This window comes from Staurois parvus, unplaced genomic scaffold (assembly GCF_062004578.1).
Source record: "Staurois parvus isolate SC_StPar_1 unplaced genomic scaffold, SC_StPar_1.0 ptg000414l, whole genome shotgun sequence".
In the NCBI taxonomy this organism is placed as follows: domain Eukaryota; kingdom Metazoa; phylum Chordata; class Amphibia; order Anura; family Ranidae; genus Staurois; species Staurois parvus.
This window is the reverse complement of record NW_028318210.1, coordinates 5,347,646-5,368,458: the sequence shown is the minus strand read 5'-3', so window position 1 is coordinate 5,368,458 and position 20,813 is coordinate 5,347,646. Positions and strand designations below refer to the sequence as shown.

Here is a 20,813-nt window from a genome sequence, read left to right as displayed (position 1 = left end):
GAAATTTGGTTTACGTTTTTTTTGGCATATGTTTGATTTTCACCATTTTGCTAAAAGGTGCAATATAAAATTTACAAATATTTGTTTTAACTCAATACAGGTTAAGCTTTTATATTTAGCAGGACTTTTGAAAAATTATTTGTTTTTATCTGCCAATAATGATTGTAGTGCATTTTCAGTAAAAAGATTGCTTTGATGCACATTTGTGCAAATATCATGGGGACTTAAAAACCGTAGCCCCTTCTTTTTATTCTACACATCCATGTGCTTTCAGAAAATTTGGTTTGGGGGGTCTTTTACAAACTTTGAAAAATAAAAAATCAAGGGTAAAATTGCACAAATGGTCCAACCAGCTGAGTTTAAAAGTGGAGCGCAGGGCCTGACAGCGAAAGGGTTAAAGTGGTTCTAAAGTCAAAACATTTAACTCAAGGTAAAATATGTCCACTGCTCCTTGTGATAACTCCCCACCCCTAAACACTTACCTGACATCTCCAACGATCCAGCACTGTCCTGTCTGCAGCCCAGCTGCTCCTTGTTCCTTGTCTCACAGTAGACACTGATAGCAGTGGGAGCCATGTGCTCCTGCTTTTGTCAGTCAAATTCTTCAAGGAGTGAGTGGTGGAGGTAGATAATCCGCATTGTGTGTGTCTACAGACGCACAGCCAGGCTAGGGAGCGCATGGGTACGTGCGCCCCCTTGCTGACGGGGCACCCACATGAAAGAGGAGCCGAGAACAGTGGTAGGGGACTTCCAAAACGGAAGTAAGGTACTGCTTTGTTTAATACCATTGCACAGAGCAGGTACATAAAACATATTTTTTAACTAAAAATATTAGCCTCTAATATTGCTTTAACTTGTACTGAATTTATTATTAGAATAGACAAAAAAGAAAGTTGAATTGTTTGTTTTTGTTTTTTTTGACTGTTGATGTTTGATTGCTAGGAGAATCCTGTTGATATCAACCTTGCTCCGCTTCACTTCTTACGGAAAGACTTTGTCCCCTATCTGCTCAACTTTCTTCGAGAGCAGACCAGCGAAGTTTTAAGTAATGGACCATCAACTCCAGCAAAAACCCCAAATTCTAAGACTGTCCCAAAACCAGTTAGCTCCAGTAGCCAAAGGACTATCCTAGAGAAGAGACCGAGCCAGCCTTCAGGTCATCGGGGAAGTAGAGTACAGCTGTTTGCTCAATCTCCCAATAGTCCTGGCGCTTCAGAACTATGGTTCGCTTCTCCAAATTCAACAAACAGTGACTCCTCTGTTATGAACAGATCCAACCTAACAAACTCTTCAAGCAGAGCTTTTATTCAATCTAGTCCAACTTCAAGTTGCAGTCCTATTGCACATCACAATGAAAAACGCTCAGCGCAGAAACCAGTTCTTGGCAACTTCTTGGTGTTGACGCCTGAAGGACAGACGGTTCGCCGTGGTCGGAAAAAGAACAATTCATCCGGCCGTCATGTACCTAAAGACCAAAGTAGAAGATTGACTGAAAATGAATTACAGGGAGAAAGTAACACATGGAGTGCAAACAAAAAGAAAATGTGTATAAATACTTGTAGTCCTCCTGCATCTCATTTAAATATAAACAACTTGGAAGAGTTTCCACCTATGGGTGCATCTTGTGAAACCGCAAGGTAAATAGTTTTTTTTCCTTTTAATAAACTGCACATTTAGTAGAGATACAGATATTGAGCTCCCATTCCTTTTCTTCCACAGTCAGTGGAAAAAAATATTGGTTCACTATTGACATCCAGATCCTACATGTAGGGTTTTGCATTTTTGGACTTAAGTCTCTATTAAACTTTGTTCAAATTAGTAATAATACATATTTTTCTGTGCTCTTAATTCTCACTCTTACCCAATAACTGGCTGCCAGCACCTCACATGAATTAAAAGGTACAGTGGGTTGTGAAAGTATTCACCCCTTTAATGTTCTTTCTTGTTTTGTTGCATTAACAACCTTGAATTAAATGGTTTTTTTGGGCTTTATACCAGTTGATGTACACAATATGTCTACTTAAAGTGCTAAATATTTTTTATTGTGACACAAATATTAGGATAAAGAAGTCTGAAATCTTGAGTGTGCAATAAGTATTCACCCCCTTATCTATGAAAACCTTAAATAAGATGTGGTCAAACCAGTTTGGTTCAGAAGTCCTGTAATTAGATCAATACATAAGGTCCACCTGTGTGCAATCAAAGTGTCAAATGTCAGCATAAATACAATACTGGTTCTGAAAGCCCTCTGAGTCTGCAACACCATTAGGCAAGCAGCAAGAAGACCAAGTAGCTCTCCAGACTGGTCAGAGGTAAAGTGGAGAAGTAAAGATCAGGGTTTGATCTTAAAAAAAAAAAAAAAAAAAATCCCAAACTTTATGCAAAAGGAAGGTATTGCCTAAAGAAAAATAGGAATGCATGTTTTGGAGTTCACCAAACACATCAAAGAAGTGTCTTCTGGTCAGATGAACCTAAACCTGAACTTTTTTGCCATCATGGGAAAAGCTGCCTGTGGCACAAACATCACCCTGAAAATGCTATCCCCACGATAATGCATGATGATGAAATATAAAGAGCTTTAGGTGTCCCACAATAAATCACAAACACAAAACCAAAAATCAGCAATGTACAAATAAAATCTGTATTCCATGATTGTGCCCCTAAACCGTAGCCCACAATTTCAAATATTAAACGTACACCCTGAGAGGAGCTATTGAGTAGGGCAGCAAACTCAGTAGTAATAAAAGAAAATCAAAATGATAATGAACTGTTTCAATCATAATACTGTTACCCAGAATATAATATATATACAATCAAATTATATTGAGTGCAAAAAGTAAACAATTAAATGGACTACTTGTGAGTTCCTTCCTAACTACAATTCCAACGAATACTAATATAAGATTACTATAGAAATATAATGGTTCTGCTAGAATGTTAATCTGAGGACCATATCAATGAAACCAATGGTCCAATATATGCTGAACACCCAGCATAACTAAATATTACTACATTACTAAATATGCAATTAAATTCCAGGGTGGAAATCAAGGATAAATACAATAGGGTTTGATTTAAATAGGTTCCACCAACTGGCACACTTGGCTTTTGGATCTTGCAAGAGCCTAAAGGGATAAACCACCTACGTACTATGCACATAAACATGTGAATGAACCCTATGCAGTCATAGAAGTACACTTCAAAAAGAGCATTTATTAGCAGTCACCATGATGAAGCGTCACTCCATATGTTTTCTTTATATATTGTTACTTCAAATTAATGACCTGGATGGCCTATTCAAAGCCTAGACCTCAATCCAACGGAGAATCTGTGGCATGACTTGTGACTTGAAGATTGCTGTACACCAATGCAACCCATATAACTTGAAGGAGGTGGAGCAGTTTTACCTTTTAAAGAATGGACAAAAATTCCAGTGATGGCTAGATGTGCTAGGACAATAGAGACATACTCCAAAAGACTTGTAGCTGTACAGTAATTGCAGCAAATGGTGGCTTCACAAAGTATTGACTTTGAGGAGAAGGGTGTGGGGTGAACATTTATGCAAAATCAAGATTCTTGCTTTTCTTTGTGCCTCAATAAAAAGTATATTGCACCTTCTAAGTTGTAGGCATGGTATGTGCATCAAATAGTACAAAGCCTGCAAAAAAAAAATTAATTTCAGGATGTAATGCAACAAAACAAAAAAAAAACACCCAAAGGGGTGGATACTTTGGGCGCACTCTTAATGCTTTTGATCTTTATATTAATATAACAGAATAATTAAAAAGTAGTACTATTACTTTGTATTTTTGATCATAATTTACAAATACTGCTCAGATACTTCCTGTTTGACAGCAGCTGCTCCTGTATCTGCTATCTACAAGTCCCAGCTGTCATTTGGACAGCTAGCAACTGCAGTTAGAATCCAGAGAAGCAGTAGGAGGGGCACATTTTTTTAGAAACTACTTGTCCAAGGGACGAAATCATGGTCCCAGTCTACTTGTCCCTCATGACAATCTACTTGTCCTGATAAAAAAATTTTTTTTTTATCCAAAACCATATTTAAATCTGAGGTGCTTTTAGGAATTTCTGGGGCTTTTAGAAACGAAAGGGGCTTTATGGTGACTTAAGCTTTTAATGTTTTTAACACTGTGCTGTTTAACTCCTCACCCCCCTTCCTGTCTCCAGCACCACCCCCAGGAATAGCAGTTAGAGGAGAGACCTTGCAGTGTAAAGAGCACTGATTGGGTGTTCGTCATGAAAGGGGAGTGTTGGGCTCTTTTACCCCCTTCCTGTCCAGGGCAATTTTCAGCTTTCAGCGCTATCACACTTTGAATGACAATTGCGCGGTCATGCAATACTGTACCCATATGAATGTTTTACCATTTTTTTGAGACAGATAAAGCTTTATTTTGGTGGTATTTATTCACCGCTGGGATTTTAATTTTTTTTGCTATGTAAATGAAAACGTCCCAGGGAGCGCGCACATCTAGAAAAGCGGGTGCAACCCACCCCTGGACTGCCACCGCCCTGCCGTTTATAAACAGCAGGCGGACAACAAGTGGTTAATGCACAGCAGAAGCGCAACAGCTGAGCAAGTAATAAGGCACCAGCCTCAATGAAAAAAAAAAAAACTTTGTTCCTTCAGGTTACCCTTCCACATGGAAACACATGGGTGCTCAGTACTAGCTCCTGCTGAGCCACCAAATCAAGCTCCAGTGTCTGCTCCATTAGGCCCCGTTCACACCTGGGTGTTTAACCACTTGCCGACCGGCCGTTGTATATAAACGGCCGGACGGTGGCACTGCAGGGTCGGGTGGCCGTCAATAAACGGCCTCCCCGCACCCTGCTTGTGCGCGCTCCCTGGGAGCGCGCAGCACCGCGATCCGGTGCCCGCTGTGTCCTCCGGACACAGTGAAACACCGATCGTCGGACGGGACCTCTGTACGAGGTCCCGATCATGTGATCACTGATTGGCCAATCAGTGATCACATGCAAAGTAGTAAGCAAGATGTCGCTTGTGACATCATTGCTTACTATGTGTGAAATCTGTGAATGATCACAGAGGTCACATGGTACAAGGCTATTCACAAAAGCCTTGTACCATGTGACAGGATGTGACCAATCACAGCTCACTCAGTTCTTCTCAATGAGTGCATGAATGCACACAGAGAGAAAGAGAAATGATTGCTTTTACATCCTATATGGGTGTAAAAGCAATCAGTGTAAAAAAAAAAAAAAAAATCTTCATCACCCCTCACAAGTAGTACAGTGTCACCATGGTGACACTGTACTGCTAGGGTGACAGTATGTAAAAAATAAAAATAAAAAATAATAATATAAAAAAATAAAATAAAAATGTAAAAAAAAATTTTAAAAATTATAATTTTTGCTTATAAACTAATTTGGATTTTTTTTTTTTTACTAAAAAGATAACGGAATAAATTTTGGCTAAGATTTATGATGAAATATTATTTATTTGCAAAATTTTATAAAAAAAACACTTTTTTTCAAAATTTTTGGACATTTCATTTACATAGCAAAAAAAATACAAATCCCAGCGGTGAATAAATACCACCAAAATAAAGCTTTATCTATCTCAAAAAAATGGTAAAAAATTAATTTGGGTACAGTGTTGCATGACCGCGCAATTGTCATTCAAAGTGTGATAGCGCTAAAAGCTGAAAATTGCCCTGGTCAGGAAGGGGGTAAAAGTGTCCGGTCTGGAAGTGGTTAAGAGTTGCGTCAAAATCTCTGTGATTCTGCCTGCATTTTCAAAATGGACTACAATCGTAAAATGCAGGTTTAGATGTCATTATTTTCAATGGCACCTAAAACACAGTGTGGTTTTGCCTCAGTTGTCTGCATGGCAATCACGGCAAATCGCATCGCGTGAAGCTTGATGCCCAAAAAGAAGCAGGAGCTTCTTTTGGGAGACGCTCCATGCAATGCAATTTGCCGCACAGCTATCTTGGCAAAACTGCACCACTTTTTAGGTGCCTAAAAAAATAATGGCACCTGAACCTACATTTTGCGATCATGGGCAGAATTTCAGTGATTCTGCAGTGATCCCAAAACGCCCTAGTGTGATTTGAGCCGCCCTGGTTCACACATAAGTGATCCTGGATGTGTTTTTAAAATGCACAGATTCACATGACAGGCTTGAAATTACATGTTCCTATTGAGGTGGTTCACACAAATGCAATCCACACGCATTGCGTTTTGAGTGTCGTTACAAAAAGGGCATGTGGAGATAAGTGTTCACATAGGATTGCTATTGACAGGTATTTTTACATTGAAGTCAATGGGAGGCATTTTGCATTGAACTCAATTGGGAGGCTATTGTGGAGAGAGAGAGATGTCAAAATCACATCTGTACTGAAATGTACTCTGGGGGCACTCAGCAGGGGGAGGGGTCTGGTGTGTCGGCAGGGGACCCGAGAAGAGAAGGATCGGGGATGCTCTGTGCAAAACCACTTCACAGACCAGGTAAGTATGACAAGTTATTTAAAACATATCTGAACCTTAACAATCACATTAAACCTGTCATCCTGATAGTCATTCATATGACAGGCTGGGAAAGAGATGCTGTCAATGTGATTAGCTGTCAGATCATATTCACAGAGCGCAGGACCTGGCACCCTGACATAGGAGTTGTGTCTTTGTCAGGTACAAGAGATGCCTGCATAATGGCTAATGAAGTGGCTGGTGCTTGTACTGCTGAGAACTAATGTAGACAACCACCACACATCACATCCACATAGCTGGGTACAGGGGCAGCCATATTTTACAGATTTTGTAGATGTGAATTGGCTGCTGGTTAGTTGCCATTTGCATGAGAGCAAAGTGTCAGGTATCACTTGTGTATAAGTTCATGGTTGCTCAAGGGTTGCTGAACCAGTCTGTTGTTAGCAGTTCTGTTCTGTCGTAACCTTTACGTCCGTAACAGTAATTGGGTTAAACTAAAGGTTCACCTGGGCTTTTAAATGAGTATTTCTGAATCCTTTTTAAAATTTTGTTTTCCTCAGCAAATCAAAGCCATCGCGAAGGATCAATCCAACTCCTCTTAATGATGTAAATTCCAAATCTAGGATATGTTTTACCTCCACTCCAATCAGCACTCCTGATATAGACCGCAGCCACCCAGGTATGGAGGTGTTTACAAGGGTTCAGGAAGGAGTATGCACTCCTGATGCCAGCAGTTTACGGGAAGAGAGGGAAATACTGCGTAAAGAAAGGTAAGATTAATGTTTCACATTGGTACAATTCTGTTTATTGGTCATTTTGTATTTGCTTTTGTGCAGTGAGGTGGTCAGTTTGAGGAATACTTTGGTTTGGAAGACGGTCATTTTTTTGCGTCCAGTTCTCACACCTGCAACACCCTCTGTGGACCAGAGCAATTTTTACATTTGTACTATGGGCCTATTTTAAAAAATCTGCAGGTTTATGAGGGGTTAAGTCCAACAAGGTATACGCTCCCCAGCCACTTTATTAGGTACACCTGTTCAATTGCTTGGTAACACAAATTGCCAATCAACCAATCACATGGCAGCAACTCCATGCATTTAAGCATCTAGACATGGTGAAGACGACCTGCTAAAGTTCAAACCAAGCATCAGAATTGGGAAGAAAGGGGATTTAAGTGACTTTGAACGTGGCATGATTGTTGGTGCCAGACAGCCTGGTCTGAGTTTAAAAAACTGCTGATCTACTGGGATTTTCATGCACAACCATCTCTAGGGAAATCGAGACTCATCAGACCAGGCAACGTTTTTTCCAATCTTCTATTGTCCAATTTTGGTGAGCCTGTGTTAAGTTTCCTGTTGGCTGACAGGAGTGGTGGCTCCCGTTGTGTTTTGCAGCTGCTGTAGCCCATCTGCTTCAAGGTATGATGTGCATTCAGGGATGGTATTCTGCATGAGAAACTGAACTCTCTACTGCTATTTTCCTGGTAAAATCTGGAGACCAGTGCTCGGGCTTTAAACGTTCACTAGTCACATGGTACTCTTCAAAAGGATGCAGCTGGCTACACGGATGCTTCTCCATGTAATTCATTTATTGGTTACAACTTCTTGGCACAGGATCTATTGATGCTGATGCATTTCGGCGAAAGCTTTCCTCAAAGCATGCAGTACATAAAAAATTTAATAAATGTGGTGTATATATAATGATTCAGCCCCTCAAACCAAATGTGGGGGCGGTAACTGCTTGATTGAAACAATTAGACTAATTGATACAAGACAAATACAGATTTGAAGACAACCCTCCCACCCTAGGAGGGATGATATAATCCACTCTCAAGACCAAGTTTTTATTGCCGGAAGTATAGCTTACAAGTGCTACAATTCCTGGAGTTCTGTTTCAACCACTTGAGCACCGGGAAGGTTCTCACCCCCTTAATGACTAGGCCATTTTTCGCTATTCTTACTGGTAATTGCGTGGTCATGCAACACTGTACGAAAATTAAATATATATAATTGTTTTCATACAAATAGAGCTCTCTTTTGGTGGTATTTGATCACCACTGATTTTTTTTTTTTTTATCATGTAAACCAAAAACTACCGAAAATTCTGAAAAAAATAAACAATATTTTCTACTTTCTGTTATCATACAGTTATGCTCCAAAATTTTCATACCCTGGCAGAAATTGTGAAATTTTGGCATTGATATTGAAAATATGACTGTTAATGCCAAAAAACGGGCTTTTATTTAAGGATAGTGATCATATGAAGCCATTTATTATCACATAGGTGTTTAGCTCCTTTTTAAATCATAATGATAACAGAAATCGCCCAAATAGCCCTAATCAAAAGTTTACTTACCCTGGAGTGTTTGACCTTGGTACAGACACATACAGGTTAAAATGGCAAATAAAGGTTCATTTCCCACATCTGTGGCTTTTTACATTGCAATTAATGTCTGTGTATAATCAATGGGATTGTTAGCTCACATGAATGCACCGAGCAGGCTAGATACTGAGCCATGGGAGCAGAAAAAGAACTGTCAAAAGACCTGCGTAGCAAAGTAATGGAACTTTATAAAGATGTAAAAGTATATAAAAAGGTATCCAAAGCCTCGATTACTCCAGTCAGTACTGATCTCTTGATACCAAGCCAAGTAGACCAAGAAAGAATGCAGCCACAACTGCCAGAAGAATTGTTCAGAATACAAAGAAAAACCCACAGGCAACCTCAGTAGAAATACAGGCTGTTCTGGAAAAAGACTGTGGTTGTTTCAAGGAGTACAATACGATGATACTTGAACAAAAATTAGCTGCATGGTCAAGTTACCAGAAATATTTTACTGCGCTAATTGCACAAAAAAGCCCAGTTACAATATACCCAACAGCACCTTGACACACCTCACAGCTTCTGGCACACTGTAATCTGTAGTGACAAGACCGAAATATGGCTTTTATGGTCACAACCATAAGCGCTATGTTTGTAGAGTGGTCAACAAGGCCTATAGGGACAAGAATGCTATCCTCACTGTAAAGCTTGATGGGTAGTTCAGTGAGGTTTTGGGAGGGTGTGAGCTTGAAAGGGCATGGGGAATCTTGTGACAATTGATGGCAAGATGAATGCAGCATGTTATCAGAAAATACTAGCAGACAATTTGCATTCTTCTACACGAAAGCTTCTCATGGGACGCTCTTGGACTTTCCAGCACAACAATGACCCTAAGCACAAGGCCAAGTTGACACTGACATCAATAGTGACACTGATACAGTGATCAGTGCTAATACTGTACACTCACTGTACAAAATCACGCTGTGCCCAATCATAGCGTGGGCCAGCAGGGGGTGTGCATGCATGTGCTCTCAGACCCAGAAGAAGCCAGTCACATACAGCGGGTAACATAAGTATTGAACATGTCACCATTTTTCTTGGTAAATATATTTCTAAAGGTGCTATTGACATGACATTTTCACCACATGTCGGTAACAACCCATGCAATCCATGCATACATACCAAGAGACCAAAGCAAATAAGTTCAGAAATTAAGTTATTTGTAATAATAATGGAATAATGGAATGACACAGAAAAAAAAGTATTGAACACATGAATAAAGGGAGGTGCAAAAAGGAATGGAAAACCAAGACACCAGCTAAAATTTATCAGTAATTAGAGAGCAATCCTGCCCCTTGTTAGTGCAAATTAATATCAACTGATTAGTCTCAACTGATGGCCTATAAAAAGGTGTCTCATTTCCAAGGTGTCACATATCATGATGGGTAAAAGCAAAGAGCTCACTGAAGACCTTTGCAACCTTTTTGTTGTAAAACATACTGATGACATTGGTTACAGAAGGATTTATAAACTTCGGAATGTTCCAGTGAGCACTATTGGGGCCATAATCCGGAAGTGGATAGAACATAATTTCACCATAAACTGGCCACGACTAGGTGCTCCTCATAAGATTTCTGACAGGACTGAAATGAATTATCAGAAGAGTTGTCCAGAAGCCAGAGCTGCAGAGAGACCTGGAATTAGCAGGTACAATTGTTTCAAAGAAAACAGTAAGTAATGCACTCAGCTGCCATGGCCTGTATGCACACTGTCCATGCAAGCCTCCATTTGCTGATGAAAAAGCATGTTGAAGCTTGTTTAAAGTTTGCTGCACAACATTTAGACAAGCCTGTGAAATACTGGGAGAATATAGTCTGGTGAGATGAGCCCAAAATGGAACTCTTTGGATGCCATAATACACACCATGTTTGGAGGTCAAATGGCATTGCACATCACCCCAAAAACACCATAACGAAAGTGAAGTTTGGAGGTGGGAACGTCATGGTGTGGGGTTGTTTTTCAGCATACAGTACTGGCAAACTTTGTCATTTAAGGAAGGATGAATGGAAAACTGTACCAAGACATTCTTTTTTTTAAATATATATTTATTGAGTTTTAACACAAGACATACAAGAAATACAAAACCAAGGACCAAGGTCCAACAATTAAAACAGTGAACAGTCAAAACATCTCACATTGCCGTACAGGTCTAACATGCCAAAGTATACAGCAAAGTGAATGAATGTACTCCAGTAAAAAAAAAAAAAAAAAGGGGGGGGGGGGTGAACTATACATAACTAAACTTAGGTAGAAAGAACTCAAGGTAATGGATCTGTAAAGGACAAAGTAAGGGGATTGGAAAGCCATCTGTCCCATATTTTGTGGAACACTATGGATGTTTTCCTGAGCTTAAAAGTAAGTTTATACAGGGAAAGGGAATCATTAACAAGTTTAAGCCAAGAAGCCACTGTGGGTCAACTTGATCCCTTCCAGGACAACAGAATCATTTTTTTAGCATAGAAATATATCCGTAGCAATCTTTTAGTGTATTGCGAAAGTACTAGATCTCCAAAAATGCCTACAGCCCCATACACACGATGAGAATATCGGACAAACGATCGCCCTTTTTTTTTTTTTGCCTGCTAGTCTCGCATCGAAAGTGAAAAGGTTATTAAAGATACGAAAATTCTCCTATGAAAGAAAAGAATTTCAAAAGTGAAGTCATGTATTGTATTTGTATTGTATTTTCAGATGACTACTGTACTGACTAAACGAAAATCGTATGATCTGGTATCGTACGAGAATATTTTTTGCGCTTGTCCCTTCGGATATTGTTGCACAAATTGTTGTGATCAGCTCTCGAAAGCTGTGTACTAACGATCCGATTATTGGACGATCGGTCCTCGTACGACAATTTTCATACAATATTCTTATAGTGTGTACGGGGCATTAGAGACAGTTCTTGGAATGTAATACATTAGGTATGCCCAGTGTGGAGGATATAATGGAGACTACCCCCCCCCCAGAATTCCCGGACTGTCGGACAGAACCAGAAACAATGCAGAAAGTTGACCCTAGGTCCACAATCTCTGAAACAATCTGCTGTAGGTAATAAACCTATTTTATGTAACCGGGCGGGAGTAAGGTGTGAAAGATGGAAAATTTTTAGGTGGGATGATTCTATCTTTAGAAGAGATGACAGATTTAACGTAGGTATCACTGAATTCGGACCGGTCTGCCTCCTCAAATAGTATGTCCGTTGAAACCAATTCAGCCTGGACAACCAGGAATCTGGGATTTGAGTCCATCACCAGAGCAAAGTAATAAGTAGAGATCAATTTAGTAGGGTCAGGTTGTCGTAATAACTTTTCTAAAGGGGTGATCTAAAAAGGGTTATCTAAAGTCCCAAATTGTGTACGCACTGCATGATGGAGTTGCTGATGATAAAATAAATAGTGGGAGGGCAGGTTAAATTCCACTTTCAGTTGTTGGAAAGTCTTAAAACCCTGGGCAGCGAAAAGATGACATAGGTATTTGACGCCTCTAGAAGACCAACGTTGGGGGTCAGGCAAAGAATAGAGTTCTTGCAAAGTGGGATTATGCCACAGAGGATTATTGGGAGATCTGACCCAGGTGGTCTTAAATATTCGGGTCAGCACTACATTGAATAAAGACAAGGTGCGTAACGTTGTACCAGGACGAGTGGGTACTTGGCATCGATAAATAATATTATGAAGGGCTTCTAAGGACAAAGCGATAGCCACTTCAGTAGTGGTGCAGTCATTAGCGGAGGTAGGGAATAGCCAGTCATGTATATGAGCCATTTGAGACGCCAAGTAATATTATTATTATTATACAGTATTTATAAAGCGCCAATGGTTCGCTCAGCGCTGTACAAAGGGGGACAGAACATGTGACAGAACAATACCAATACAATGCAAAACATGAGGGGATCGAGGGCCCTGCTCTTTAGAGCTTACAATCTAGGAAGGAGGGGATAGTGGTACAGGAGGAGATAGCTGTGGGGGATGGAGTGGTAGGAAGAGTGGAGGAGGTCGGCAGGTTAGCAGAGGGTGGGGTAGGCTTCCCTGAAGAGATGGGTTTTCAGGGTGCGCCTAAAGGAGAGGAGAGTAGGTGATAATCTGATGGGTTGGGGCAGGGAGTTCCAGAGGATGGGTGACACCCTGGAGAAGTCCTGGAGGCGGGCATGGGAGGAGGAGACCAGGGAACTAGAGAGGAGGAGGTCTTGTGAGGAGCAGAGTGTGCGTGCTGGGCGGTACTTGGATATTAGGTCAGTGATGTAGTACGGGGCAGTATGGTGGACAGCTTTGTGCGTCAGTGTTAGGATTTTGAATTTGATCCGTTGCGCAATCGGAAGCCAGTGGAGGGATTGGCAGAGGGGGGTGGCGGAAATGGAGCGGTTGGAAAGGTGAATGAGTCTGGAAGCCGTATTCAGGATCGACTGAAGCGGGGATAGCCAGTGGCGAGGCAGGCCAGTAAGGAGGGAGTTGCAGTAGTCGAGTCGTGATATGATGAGGGAATGGATGAGCTGTTTAGTAGTTTCTGGGGTTAGGAACGTGCGTATTTTGGCGATGTTGCGGAGGTGGAGTCTGCACGAGTTTGTTAAAGATTGGACTTGGGGCTGGAAGGATAGGTTGGAGTCCAGAATGACACCAAGTACTCTGGCCTGCGGGGCGGGTTTGATGGTGGCGTTGTTGGATGTGACGGAGAAGTCAATGGGGGGTGGTGTGCGGGCTGGGGGGAAGACAAGAAACTCGGTTTTGGAGAGGTTAATTTTAAGGAAGTGGAGCGACATCCAGTCTGTCGCTCAGTAGGTGTGTGATTGGGGCGGAGACCGAGGGGGTGAGGTGAGGGGTTGAGCAATTTGTGTGTCATTGGCATAGAGGTGGTAGTTGAAGCCGTGAGAGTGTATGAGTTGGCCAAGGGAGGAGGTGTAGATGGAGAAGAGAAGGGGCCCGAGGACAGAGCCTTGAGGGACCCCAACAGAGAGGGGGAGTGAGGGGGAGGAGATAGCATTATAGGTAATGCTGAAAGAGCGTTGTGACAGGTAGGATGAGAGCCAGGAGAGAGCAGAATCTCTGAGGCCGAGGGAGTGTAGTTTTTTGAGGAGGAAGGGGTGGTCGACTGTGTCGAAGGCTGCAGGGAGGTCAAGGAGTAGGAGCACTGAATAGTGGCCTTAGCTTTGGCGGTTAGCAGATCGTTGGAGAGTTTGAGTAAGGCAGTTTCGGTGGAGTGTAGGGGACGGAAGCCGGACTGTAGGGGATCGAGGAGGTGGTTGTCATTGAGGTGAGAGCTTAGGCGGGTGTAGACTAGGCGCTCGAGGAGTTTAGATGTAAATGGGAGCAGGGAGATGGGTCTGAGGTTGTTCGGGTCATTGGGGTCCAGGGAGGGCTTTTTAAGTATGGGGGTGATATGTGCATGTTTCAGAGGGGAGGGGAAAGTGCCGGAGGAGAGGGAGAGATTAAAGATGTGGGGGAGGGAGTGTAGGATGGAGGGGGAGGGAGGTCGTAGGAGTTGTGAGGGGATAGGGTCGAGGGGGCAGGTGGTGAAGCGGGCATCAGAGAGGATCTTGGAGACTTCCTCGATGGTAGTAAGGTCAAAGATGCGGAGTGTTGGGGGGGCTTCAGTATGAGGAATGTAGGGTGGGGTGGAAGTGGAGGTCAGAGCAGTGGTGGGGCCGTGGGAGAGGGGTGATGGGGGTAGTTGAGTGAGGGGGAACTGGGTTGGAGGGAGTTTGAGGAGCGATGAAGTCCCTGCGGGTTATGTCGAGGGAGAGGGGGGATGAGGGGGTAGCTGTGTGAGAGGGGACGGGTTGAGAGGGCGTGTGAGTTGCGGCGATGTCCTTGCGAATTGTGTCAATCTTAATATAGATGGAAATTGGGGAAAGCCAGTCCCGCCAAGGAAATGGGCAACCTCAAAACCTCCAATGCCATTCTGGGGGGGGGCGATATTTCCAAAGGAACACAGGGCAAATAGTGTCAATTTGTTGAAATAGGAATTTGGGTATTTTGCAAGGGGAATTAGCAAGCACATACAAAATTTAGGGTGATAAATCATCTTCAGGATATTAATCCTTCCCATTAAGTCCAACGGCTGGTTCATCCACTTTCTGGTATGGATTCAACTGGGCAATCAATGGACATACGTTTTTAGTAATGTAGAAGGACAATGGCATCTGTACCTTGATTCCTAGATATCTGAACATGGTAACAACTGACACGGCACCAGGATCTAAGGGGAATAGGCTAGATATATCTCAATTCACCCGGAAGCCAGAGTAGTCACCAAAGAGTAATTTCTTGTAGTAAAGTATGCAAGGAGTCGTGGGGATCAGCTAAGTATACCAAGGTGTCATCTGCGTACAGGGAGATGCGTTCTTCTATTGTATCAACAGGGAGACCTCTAATAGAAGGGGAATTACAGATACAGATAGCAAGCGGCTGTATTGCCAATGCAAATAGTAGGGGGGGTGATCAGGGACAGCCCTGTCTAGTGCCCCTGTGTATTGGATAAGGCATCAGTAACATAGGAGTTCACTCTTATTCTGGCTACAGGTTTGGTATAGAGTAGATGTATCCAGGCTATCATACGAGAGCCAAAGCCATAGAGACATAATATCTAAAATAGATAGGGCCATTCTACACTGTCAAATGCCTTACAAGTGTAGAAGGACAAGAACACGTGTAGAGGAGCAGTCATGAGGGTATTGCATATTGTGGAACAATCTGCAAATGTTCATTCTAGTGGAGCAACCAAGTATAAAGCCACCTTGATCTCCCCTTACCAGGGTTGCCACCACACCATTCAAACGATTGGCCAATACTTTTGCCAGAATTTTAACATCAACATTTATAAGGGAAATCGGCCTATAGGAATCACATTTAAGATCAGTATATCATGACAGAAAGCCATCTGCAACTTCAAGAGGCTGTCTAGAAGTAATAAACTTCAACTGTCCAGAAGGTAAGTATATCTGTGGTATACAAGTAGGGGCAAATTCAGGTCTAGTTAAGCAAGTAGGCGGCCAGCCTTGTTACCATGTTCGAAAACTTTTTTTGTGTAGTAGAGAGCATATTTTTTTTTTAGTAAGGTCTAACAATCAAAGTTCATAATCTCTACACATCATCATCCATTCTGCCCTAGTAAGGGGATCAGGGCTAGCAGTATAAGTACTTTCAGCTGTCACCATGGCCGACTCCAGTTCCTCAGTGCCTATTTGAGCATTTTTACATAGCATACCAGTAAAAGCCATAAAGGTTCCACGGAGGGTAGTTTTAAATGCCTCCCACACAGTGGAAGGGTCAGCAGTGTTCAAGTTTGTACTCCAGTAACCAGCAATACCTTGTGTATTCTCCCCGCATCACCCTGTCCTCCAACCACTGCAGGTTCAAGCGCCACAGTGTAGAGCCGGTGCGCGGAAGCAGGAGGATGTCCATGGAGAGAGGGGCATGATCTGAAATGCACCTAGGTAGGTAGGAAACTGCAGAGACTAAAGGAAGCATGGTCACAGAAGCAAAGGTCATATCAAGACATGACAGTGTGAAAAGAGTCAGAGTAACAACTGTAGTGACGAGCATCAGGGTGTTTCCATCGCCATATTTCAGTAAGATCATACACTTGTACCCAGTCTAAGAGTATCTGATACATTTTACCTCCACCCCCCAAGCGGTCAGCAGCAGGGTCCAATACTGCATTAAAGTCTCCAAAATAGAGTAAGGGGCCACTAGGGAGAGACAGAGTCATAAGGGATAGTTAGGAGATCCGGAGAGAAAGGAGGTGGAATATAAATATCTATTAGTGTAAATATAATCGAGACAATCTGAATGGTAAAGACAACGAATCTCCCTCCCGGATCTGTTTTCACTTGGACAATATCAGCTGGGAGGGATTTAGCCAGCAACACAGAAACCCCACGGGAGTAGGAAGTATGGGTAGAGTGGAAGGAGTTAGCAATCCAATGACTTTTAAGGGCCAAAAGCTTAGATCCAGTCAAATGGGTTTCCTGGAGACATACAATATGTGGTCTGTTTTTTTGAAAAAGAGAATACCAATGTCCGCTTCTGGGGTGAATTCAGGCCTCTAGTGTTCATGAAAGAACTTTCACTGGCACAGACATAAACGATCAGTAGAAACAGATATACAATCACAGAATATCGATGTGACATGGAGCACATCTATACAGCTAGACAGTAAAACTGTGGAGAGAAGGTATGTGAGATTAGCAAAAAAAAAAAAACTTCCTGTTCCCAACAAAGAACCCCCCAAAACCCTCCCTGCCCATCCTGCTCTTCCATCCCCAACTTAGAGAGTTTAGATCCCACTAACTTTTTAACATCCATTGGCCTCACCACTAACAGGTCGGCTTTTTACAGTAAAAATCAAATCCTCTAAAAGGGTAGGAAGAGTCTCTGAGGCAGGGCCAAAAAGACAGAAATGGGCAGTCCATGGTCACAAGAGGAGTTCAGTAGGAGCTGAAGATAATTGGATCCGCCAGCACAGGTGAAGTAGTCCGAAGAGAGCCCCAAAGAGTTGAAATTGGGTTCGGACATAGGAGAGCCTGACAGAGCCCACGCCTGGGTTCTGGCCCGAAACGGTCTTCCAGCCATCACCTCCTTTGGGCTGGTGTAAAAGTGAGCTTTCTCATCATGAATAATGTGCAGCTTGGCTGGAAAGAGCATAGCATATTGTTGGCCATGATTTCTAGCCGTGCTTTTACAGTGGTATAAGAAGCGTGTTGATGCTGTATGTCTGCAGAGAAGTCAGGATAAATAGAGATGGTAGCGCCATTATACCGAAGTGGCCCCTTCTCCCTAAGACTTCGGAGGATGATAACTTTATGTTGAAAGCTGAGGATTCCTGCAATCGGGGAGCAAGGGGGGGAGCTAGAAAGGGGGTAGGCGTGGTGGTGTGCAATGGGCCCTCTCAATTACAAAGTTGGAGGGTAATGCCTCAGCTCCAAAGGTGTGCCTGAGCCAGGAAGAAAGAAACTGTTCAGGAGATGATCCCTCAGAGCGTTCAGGAAATCCCACAAAATGCAGGTTATTTCTGTGGGAGCGATTTTCCAAATCGTCCTATTTTGGCCTTGAGAGCCACCATTTCTTCAGTAGCCGTGTGCACTGAGGCGGTCAAAGGATGAAGAGCATCTTCTAGAGAACTAATGCGGTGTTCAGCCACTCCTATTCTCTCCCGAAGATTTTGTTCATCTTGTTTCAACAGAGAAAACCTGACATGGATGGTCTCTATCTGTGTAGTCAGAGAAATCTTGCAGTCATGTATGGCTTGCATAATCTGAGATAATGTAGGTTCAGTAGATTGCTTAACCCTATCCCCCTAATTATCAGAGTTAGGAGGGGAGCATAAAGGAGGAGATAGGACTGCAGGCAGAGCAAAGAGCTCAGGGGGTGAAGCACTCACCGATCCAGCAGAGCCTGTCAGGGAGAGAGCAGGAGGTGGCAGCGTGGAGGAGGCAAAGTGAGTGGAGTCAGCGCCATCTTGCCTATGAAAATGGGCCAGGTTTTTCGCCACCGATGGAGCTTTTGCTTGCCCGATTTTGACCATGGCGATGTGTCTGCCGTCAGGAGGAACAGAACGATTTGTGAGGATTTGGTGCAGGATGCCTGAAGGATGTTGGAATAGAGCCAAAGCCGTTGGGTTAAGCTGCCACTCAGTCTGGCATCAGGCCATGCCTCTTACCAAGACATTTTATTTATCTGCTGCCATCAACCAGGATGATGAAGATGAAATAAAGATGGACATTTCAGCAAGACAATGATCCCAAGCACAAAGCCAAGGAAACTCTCAACTGGTTTCAAAGAGAACATTAAGCTGCTAGAATGGCCCAGCCATTCACCTGACTTGAATCCAATAGAAAATCTATGGAAAGAACTAAAGATCAGAGATCATAGAAGAGGCCCACGGAACCTTCAAGATTGGAAGACTGTGTGGAAGAATGGGCCAAAATCACACCTGAGCAATGCATGTGACTAGATTCTCCATACAGGAGGCGTCTTAAAGCTGTAATTACCAACTAATGATTTTGTACAAAGTATTAAATAAATTTCAGTTAGCTTGTTCAATACTTTTTCCCTGTGTCATTCCATTTTATTACACATAACTTAATTTCTGAACTTTGTTTTGCTTTCTTTGTGTGTAGGAATTGCATGGGATGCTGCCAACATGTGGTGAAAATTTCATGTCAATAGCACCTTTAGAAATATATTTACTGAGAAAAATGGTGACTCGTTCAATACTTATTTTACCCGTTGTGTATATACTGTATATGTGACAGTAAATGTACTGTCAAGGCAGCAAGAGGTTAAAGTGGAGCTCCACCAAAAAGGGGAAGTTCCGCTTTAAGGACTGCTCCCCCACTCCCCATTAAGGATTGGCACCTTTGGGGAGCAGGGGAGGAGGGGCGGGTACCCGAATTTGACAGGTACCCACTCCCACTTCTGGTCCGATTGCCTTAGCGATCTCAAACAGAAGGTGTCCTCCCTCCCTGTAGTCTTTTGGGACACGTGACAGGTCCCAGAAGACTACAGGAGCATTCACGAAGCGCAGCACTACCCGCGCATGTGCAGTGGGTATCCGGATGTGAAGCCGCAAATTCTCACAGCCGGGTGCCCACACTGAAGATGCGGGCCTCCTGCAATAGAGGATGGCTGGTGAAACGAGCTGTGGGGGACACACCACGGGACCGAGTGACAGATAAGTGGCTGTTTTTTTAAAAGTCAGCAGCTACAGTTTTTGTAGCTGCTGGCTTTAATTTTTAGATAGGTTGAGTGGAACTCTGCTTTTAAGGTAACAAAATAATCCCTATATTGTTTTTCAGACAAATAACATTTTTCTTTTGGTATATTGTCTTGCAGAAATAATCTTTTTTTTTTTTTTTTTTTTTTTTTATGCAGTCCATGGGCAGAAAAACAGCAAAACTTTGAAAATGCAAATTTCTCTAAATTAATGTTTTAGTGCTTACTGTAGATAAAATTATACATTTTTTTTCTATAATTTTTCCTGTTTTAATTTACAATAAAAATATGATTTTGGTACAAAGCATGGCAAAGTTTTTTCCAAATTCAAGCGGTACTCGGGCGTGGAAATTTTTTAAAAAAACTACTTGTCCACGGACTAATGCAGGCCATAGATGGGTCGAAAATCGGCCGATTTTTCAGCCGAAAATAAAATCGGCCGATTTTCGGATCGTTAGTGGGCTAATTGTTCGGCCGTTTTTCGGTATTTTGTCAGATTTTTTTATCGGTAAAGCTGGAAAAGAATCGGCCGATTTTCGCGGCAATTATGGGCAAATCGGCCGATCTTTTTACCGATAAAAAAAATCTGCGCATGAGCAGTGACCTGCAAGAGGAAGACAAAAAGTAGAAAAAGAAGAAGAGGATGAAGAAGAAGAGGATGAAGAAGAAGAGGATGAAGAAGAAGAGGAGGATGAAGAAGAGGAGGATGAAGAAGAGGAGGAAGAGAATGAGGAAGAAGAAGAAGAGGAGGAGGAGGAAGAAGAGGAGGAAGAAGAAGAGCAATTCCAGTCCGGCAAAAAGTGTCCCTGCAGAAAGCTCCGCTATTTCTTTGACAGTTCCTCGACATTTATAGTGGTTGCAACAATGTATCTATTTGTTTCCGAATAAAAACATCTGTATCCTAAATGGATACAAATAGATACAATGTTGCAACCGCTATAAATGTCAAGGAACTGTCAAAGAAATAGCGGAGCTCTCTGCAGGGACACTTTTTGCCCGGCTGTAGACGGGATGAAAATCGGCCGATTTTTTTTTTTTTACCATTCCTGGTAACGTCGGCCGCTTGAACGACCGATTTTTAGTTTTTTTAAAGATAAATCGGCTGGTTTTCTCCCCATCTATGGCCTGCATAAATCAGTGTTCCAATCTACTTGTCCCTCATGACAATCTACTTGTCCAGATAAAAAATAAATCTATTATATTTAAATCTGAGGTACTTTTAGGAATGTCGGGGCTTTTAAAATCAAAAGCGGC

The 20,813-nt window shown here is 42.4% G+C and overlaps 1 protein-coding gene across 1 annotated transcript in view; it reads left to right on the top strand.

Moving 5' to 3' along the window:
• The window catches only part of CDAN1 (codanin 1), an 85,474-nt gene that overhangs the window by 11,835 nt on the left and 52,826 nt on the right, over positions 1–20,813 (top strand). The window contains exons 2-3 of the mRNA XM_089686881.1: positions 943–1,637; positions 7,029–7,238. Of these exons, the coding sequence (XP_089543007.1) occupies positions 943–1,637; positions 7,029–7,238 (905 nt within the window). The remainder of the gene's footprint in view (positions 1–942; positions 1,638–7,028; positions 7,239–20,813) is intronic.